Source organism: Drosophila albomicans, chromosome 2R (genome assembly GCF_009650485.2).
Source record: "Drosophila albomicans strain 15112-1751.03 chromosome 2R, ASM965048v2, whole genome shotgun sequence".
NCBI classification, from domain to species: Eukaryota; Metazoa; Arthropoda; class Insecta; order Diptera; family Drosophilidae; genus Drosophila; species Drosophila albomicans.
In genome coordinates, this window is record NC_047631.2 from 6,574,367 (window position 1) to 6,582,169 (window position 7,803).

Sequence of the window (7,803 nt, forward strand, 5' to 3'; positions counted from 1 at the left end):
GTTATTATTACGCTCGCTTGTTTAGATATACAAATTGTTTATACGGACGGACGGACATCGCTACATCGCCTCGGTTGTTGACGCTGATCAACAATATATATACTTTATACGGTCGGAGATAACACCTTTTACCTGTTACAGACATTTCCTATTGTCCAATACCCTTCCACAATAATCAAAATACATTCATTACTCAGTACAATAATTATATAGAATATATAGAAAAAGACTCAAACTATATGTTGATGAATTTTATTAAGGAACTAATATGGATTAATTTCATTAAATGTTTCATCATACATTGCTCTTATTGGCTCTTATATTTCTCCCTTTCAGTCATATTTCACTTTCAACAACTTCAGCTTGTGTTTCAAGTTGCTGTCGTAGTCTACAAAGATCCACAGATTTAGTATTTAGTTGGGGCTCACAATCTTGGTGGGTCATGATGTCTTCATTTTCATGTTCAAACACAAACCTTGGGACAAAAATAAATCACTCAGCAATATTTTTTAACTAATTATCTGCATGTTAACTCATTTGTTATACATGAAGCCATATAATTTAGCTTCTGATTTTGCAAGAATAAATTGAATCTGCCATTTGAATTTAAATTGCAGAGATTTCTCTCAACATTGTGATGTGATGTTTTAATTTAATTTATTTTATTGTTGGCTTTTATAAAAAATAATTTAGATAAATTTCCTATTTTTTAATATGATTGGGAAACGGCGTCAGCGTTGGCAAAGCACCGCGAGAAGGTCGCCGCGTTGTGAACTGAAAGTTTGTGAGATATTGCGTGATGAGATCGGACGAGATACTCGACTTCACTGGGACTATCGAGGAAGCAGCAGCTGAGTGGGCAATGCTATTGGGTCGTGAAACACGTGCATGCAACTGCTGTGGATGTGGCTGTTGCTGCGGCTGCGGCTGTGGCACGAACTGACGCTGTGGGATAGGCTGCGGCTTTGCAACAAGCGGTACACTCTTCTTAGTGGTTGCGGTTGGTGTTGGCCGGCTGCTAACAAGTGGCTGATGTGTTGTGGTGTGAACATCTTCAATTTGTGGCTGCTCTGGTGCTTCGGCGAAGGGTGGCAGTAAATCCAAAGCTAACTGTATCGCTGGCTGACTCTTCGCGCTAGCTTTCTCCTCGATGTGGTAGTGGTGGGCATCCTTGCTCTTGGCCAGCTGCTGATAGTATGATTTTTTCGTAGGCTTTGTTGCTGGCGTTGTTGTCGAGGCTGCTGCTGCTGCTGTTGTTGCTTCCGTAGTGGAGGGCTCCTCCAGTGGCGGCGGCAATAAATCATTGAATGGCACCAATACGTCCTGAGGCGGCTTATGATTTATGTGGGACACATCGGCCGTGCAGAGGCAAATCAGTGCGGCGACGGCGGCAACTGCGATTAATAACTGTGAAATAGTTGGGAAACGATGTTAGCTTGTCTCTCTTGTGTCTAAACAAAACCGAAAACAAAACAACAAAACGAAAAATGAATGATGGTCTTTTAGAGTGAAGAGATGATGTTTTGTATGCATAATCTAATTGGCTCTTCGCTTAGTTCACAAAATTATGCAGTTTTGTGCGTCGTCTAGTTTTGGACTGATTTTTATGGCAGCTCATTTGGTTATGCTCTTAGCCTAAACACTTATCATGTCTTTCGGCATGTGTCCAACTCTGAGCTGTGGGCAGAAATTTCAAGATCGCTGCGTGAAGGGGACAAGCCGTTGAGTAGTAACCTTGCATTGTATGCTAATCGATTGCTATGAGCGACATTCCCCCTAGAACATAAATACTGGAAAATCATGCTAGCTATTTGGAGGCCAAGTGGCATTCTTAATGGTTTTTACAAATTAATTAAAGCGCCTTAATAAATTATAACACCAAGTGACACAAATGGAGTGTAGGCACTATAAATTTTTGTTTGCGTTTTGTTTATATTTATGAACAAACTCAACGTATTAGCTAAACTTAAATGCAAATTTCGTTCTGCCTAACCATCTGGTTCTCGTTTTATATTTTCTTTAACGGGTTTCGCAAATGGAATTTTTTATATTTATTTAGTTTCGGATAGAAAATGATTATATGCCAGTAGGGATCATATTTCAAATAAATTGATGTTTAAAAACTTATTTGATATATGATAAAGCATTTGCCATTTCGATGATACGTTTTGCCTTCCTGCATTTCTGATATGTTGAAAAAAATTACGATATTTTTCCAGTTTGTTATGCAAATACTAATGCAAAAAACATATATAAATTTATTAATATTATTCCAAACGTATAGTCGCTTGACATACGGACTAACTAGTTATGCTTAAAAGCCACACGTAACACCCTTTGCCAGGGGTTTTGTCACTCAGTCACATATTCAAAATCACGTTGATAATTTTGCGAACTTCAAAGTCAAATGTTTGATTGCAATTTTCTCAGATGCAGCATTTTGAAATTTATGATTTTATCACTCACATTTCGATTCGACATGTTTGCTTGATATGTTTGTTTCGAGTTGTCGCGTTGGGGAATTCCAGTTGACTAAAAGATGCGCTGCGCATGCGCCTCGTTTTTATAGTCGCCGGTTCGAAAACTAAAAAGTGAAGCACATTTAAAGAGCGAGAATTTACGCAGACGACGAGTGTAAAGTTTAATAACCGGATTAGGCTACGCTTGGCAACGGGTTTCCGATGTTGCTGCCCATAATGATTTCGGTTTGCTTCGAGCACGAGCTGATGCTGATGATGATGCTGTTGGATCTGCTGGTCAGTTAAGGGGACAGGGGCAACGTTTATTTTTAAGGTAAGAGATGGCGACGACTCTTTTGACTCGTAACTTGGCTTGAACTCTTGTGGTTCACGGTCGCATCTGTATCTGCAGCTGGTCCCCTGATAACATGCGACATATATATTTGTTACAATTTCTCATTATTGTTGTTCTTGTGCCGGATGTAATTTATCCCGCATCTTACGATAAATGGAACTGTCAAGATGTGTAGCTTGTTTTAATTTGAAGCTAACTACTTCCTACTTGCTACCTGTTATCTTCATCTGTTATCTGTATGAGCAGCATATTAAGATTGATTTTATTAACTCACTAATTGATTTTCGACAATGCAAATGTGAACAGGTTCTCACCCATTAACCACAAATTTTTCCTTTTCCTTTTTATATTTGTCTTATTTGCTTGTCTAAGTATATCGGAATTTCTTTTCAGCAATGTGAACGCCCTCATTTGCATACAAATTGACCCCCCTTTGCAGGGGAGATGCAAGCGTATTAGACGCTCTATATAAAACATAAATATAAATGTAATACAACTTTTTCTGAGCTTTGTCTATATTATGCTAAGCCCCTTCTCTCTTGATACATCTGCAATTTATGCAAATGATTTGGCGTTGATTTTTAACACCGCAACTTTGTGTGAAGGCTCATAAATTAAATAAACAAATAAATTTGCGAGCACCGTTGAATGTTATTGGCTCGACTAATGCCAAACCGGATTTAGCATTCAATTTGCTCTATGAGATTAATTGCTCGGCAGCACGTTGTTAAGATGCGACTTGTGGTATGTATGATAAAATACTTTAGTTCTAAAACATTTTGTCGGTCATCAAATCAAATAAATATTTAAAGCCTTTCTTACTCTGATTTAGCATTCGCTGTATATGCTCAACGATTAAAAGATTGTCATAAAACATTCTATTGTCTCTCAAAATGATGCAATATAATTTTATAACCACACAATAGTGGTCCAAACATCTAGGAATTATCTGTATTTGATTTGATTCGGTTATTAACTATGATTTTGCATCTTTTCTCTAAGAATTAAGACAAATATTTATTAAATTAAGAAAAAAAGTTATATATATGGATCTTTTGAAAACATGTTTTAAAGTTTAAATTAACTTATTTGCTTTATTTAGCAACAAATAAAAATGTTTGGCTTTTATTTATAATTTGCAAGTATGCAATTTATTTTATTCAAGGAGGATTTCCTGTCAGGTATAATAATATCTGAGACATGTGGTGTGAAATTATATTGATTTTAAGCTGTTCAGATTAAATTCTTGATGTGTGATTGAATTATGAATAACAGAATTATATAACCTGCTCGCCAAGCATTCTGATATTACATTGTTTATACCCGTTACCCAATGGTTAGAAGGGTATCATAACCTACAGGATAGAGTCTTGTTCGTCTGTATACTTTAGTATTTCTTAGAATATTAAAATAGTATATTTTAAGAATAATAATGAACTGCTTCCCGTCCGTATGAATAGATATAATTAATATGGTTTTATATAATTTTTTTCGGGAGCACTTGTTTATCAAGTTTGTTTCAAACCGAACAATATCGAATAACAAGCGTAATTTAGAAGCTAGTGGTATATTAACATGGTATATTTTAAGAATAATACCGTTCTATTTTTCTTTTATTCAATGTGAGGTATCTCACAGCCGAGCACATTCGACTTTAGCTTTCCCCCTTGTTTGTTTTTTTCGTAAAATGAAGGATTATTTACAAGTGTACACATTTAAGAAGTAAAATAGTAAAAACAAAAAAATAATTTATGAAACAGAAAATATTATATTATATTAGATTAACTAGAGGACTTCGATTAAAATTTCTAAAAAAGTAAACTTGGTAATTCGTCATTGAGTTTTCAAGTGTTTGATGTCTGAGTTGCAGCTTCTTCAGCCGAACCCTATCAATTCCGCTCACTTTATTTATATATCATTCAAAATTCACGTGCCGCAATTTCATCAAAAGCAAATTATTTATGCCCCAAATCTCATGGCAACCATAGGTTCAAGTATTTCAATTGCCAGCAAACGAATGCGTTTGCTCTTCATGATATTGTTGTTGCTGTTGTTCTTGTCCATGTTATTGTTTTCGATTGTGCTTTATGCACAACTCCAACTCCCATTTGTGTTATTTATTTATATGTATTTATTTATATTTATGTAGCTCTGGGTGTGGCAATTGCATGCGTTAAGGGTATGCGTGAAACTGTATGCGAGTAGTATAACAACTCATGGTTGTTGTGTTCCCATTTTCGAGCTGGAAACTGACGACTATTGGCTTGGTTCCTTCAATTTGAACTCTCACGCGTTTCCTTCTGATTACCTGGCTGGCAGGTTGTCAGGCAGGCGGCTTGGATGCCTCGTTGACTGTCTGGGAGAGTCCTCAGTTGTTTTTCTGTTATTCTTTTGGGGGGCATATAAATCGAAAAATTGTTGTTGCTATCAATCGTGGAGAACTGTGGCCAGAGATGCGTGTCAATGTGTGACATAAACATTGTTTAAGAGTTCGAGAGTTGGTCGATTGAATTCTCGCAGCGAATGGGATTTTCAAATGAAATCCATCTCAGTTGAAGCTTGCATAAAAGTGAAAACAAGCAAAGTGAGATATTGCCATTTTATATGCGTTTACTCGTAGTATATTCATTTCAGTTAACTCCGTACTCGTATTTTTGGGGAACTGATTAAGTGCTGTGCTTTGGCTGGTTGTTCATGGGTTCATGGTGAAATCTACAAGCACTGTGAACACGCCCCACTTCCTGCGGAGGCAGCCAACAACATCTTTGCCTTTGTGCAACACTTTACTTTGCAACCGGAGTCGCTAGTTGTTTTTGGCTAGCACTTGGCAGGTAAACAAGCCCTGGCAGCACTTCCTACTGCCATGTATTTTGACCAGGCGAGGTCGTTTTGCCTGCCAATCTGTTTGCTCACGAACTGGCTTTGTGGACGAGCATAACAAAGAAGGGGCAGAGGAGGGGTTATGTTGTCGGTGCTTTTGTTTTGGCTGAGCCGTTTACAACTTCCTGGTCACGCTTTTGGCCTTGCATCGCCTTGCACTGACTTGGCTTTGCCTTTGCCTTTGCCTTTTGGCAGCCTTTTTGCTCGTCGTTGACTTTTTGCTTTTGCCAACAACTCCTGCCCTCTTCTTATTCTTCTACTACTGCTTCTTAACGTTAAAGCCGTTTACTGCCATGCCTGTTTTGTTGTTCTCAGCCACAAGTTTGTTTTCGTTTTCGGCTGTTGCCAACTCTAGTACCCCGTCCATCAGCTAAGGCCAACTGGCCAACCGGCTGCCCCAACAACTGCGGCTCTCAGCTGCATCTGCCAGTTTCCTTGTAATTAGCACAAAAAGCGTAACCCAAATGTTGGCAACTTAAAGTTTTCAGCGCGGCATCCCGCTGTGTAGTAACTAGGCGACTGGGTTGCCTTCGGCATCGCGTTCGGAATGTGGCATGATTTGCGAGAGTTCAAGCCCAAGCGCAAGCCCAAGTCAAGCCACTCGCTGAGCGCACTCGAAAGTCATAAAGTGCAAAAATTGTTACACTCAGGCAGAAATGAATTATGAAAGTTGTTTGCAGTTTTTGTGTTGCACTTGCATCTTCTACTCGACTATAGAGAACAACTGGAGACAGAGAGAATTTCTCGCAGGACAAAGAGCCACAAGGAGGGTTGTAAAAATAACTGCGTAAGACATATTTTCGTCTACGTTTTTTATTCCTCGTCTTAATGCTCAGCGAAAGTTTCTGTTTTTAGGAGTTGCAAGTTTTATTCGCAACTTGGGCGCATATAATTTAATTCAATTTGGCATCAAAATATTGCAGGCGTAATGAAGAAACTTAATAGAGTTTTAAATGCTTTATAGAAGCGAAACGAAAGATGGATGGAATTTGATTTACAACATCCAGCTTTAAAAATATTTGAAACTCTGGCAAAGAATTAAAGAAAAAATCGAAGATTTTATTTTTGTAGGTAATCTGATTCGTTTTTAGAAATCATGAGAACAATCGATTATTATTGAAGTTAAATCTATATAATTTTTAAATATTTTGACTAATTGTCTGCCGTTAAATTCGTTGTAATCTTATTTTGTGCGTTTGTAATCTTATTATTTATTTCAAAAAATTTATCTGAGAATTTTTTTTTTTTATTTTATTATTTCACTATTTTGAAATATTTTATGCAAATAAAACAAAATATAAATTTTTTTATTATTAAAGCTAAAATTTAGGGAGATTTTTATACCCGCTACCCATAGGGTAGAAGGGTATTATAACTTTGTGCCGGCAGGAAATGTATGTAGCAGGTAGAAGGAGGTATCTCCGACCCTATAAAGTATATATATTCTTGATCAGCGTCAACAGCCGAGACGAAATAGCCATGTCCGTCTGTCCGTCTGTGTGTCTGTGTGTCTGTCCGTCTGTCCGTATGAAACACTGGATCTCAGAGACTATAAGAGATAGAGCTATAATTTTTTTTCGACGGCATTTGTTATGTTTGCATGCAGATCAAGTTTGTTTCAAATTTTTGCCACGCCCACTTCCGCCCCCGCAAATCAAAAAAATCGAATAACAAGCGTAATTTTAAAGCTAGAGATTTTGGTATATATAATAACTACTATAGTAGTTATGATTTCTGAAAATTTGGTTGCGATCAGATAAAAATTGTGGAAGTTATTAAAGAAATACTTTTGTATGGGCAAAAACGCCTACTTACTAGGGGTCTTAGTTGCTTTGGCTGACAATCTGGTATATTGTGCCGTCTTGGTATATATTAAATGGTGTACTATATCTATCTATCTGTTTGGTATAAACATACCATTTGGTATATTTTTAGTATTTTTTAGTATTTTCGGTATATTTTGAAAATGATACCGCAATATTTTGCCTTTATTAAAAATGGGTAGTGAGAGTCGAGCACACTCGACTGTAACTTTCTTACTTGTTTATTTTTAATATTGAATTGTTTTCTTTATAAATAACTACAAAATGTATTTCATTACATAACATT

At 36.9% G+C, this 7,803-nt stretch overlaps 1 protein-coding gene across 1 annotated transcript; it reads right to left on the reverse strand.

Moving 5' to 3' along the window:
- Nucleotides 1–304: 304 nt before the first annotated feature.
- On the reverse strand, nt 305–2,561 carry LOC117575030 (uncharacterized). The gene is made up of 2 exons (XM_034259109.2): nt 2,467–2,561; nt 305–1,407 (listed from the first exon to the last, which is right to left on the reverse strand). The coding sequence occupies exons 1-2, from the start codon at nt 2,479–2,481 to the stop codon at nt 703–705; spliced, it is 720 nt and encodes a 239-aa protein (XP_034115000.1). The 5' UTR covers nt 2,482–2,561; the 3' UTR covers nt 305–702.
- Nucleotides 2,562–7,803: the final 5,242 nt, after the last annotated feature.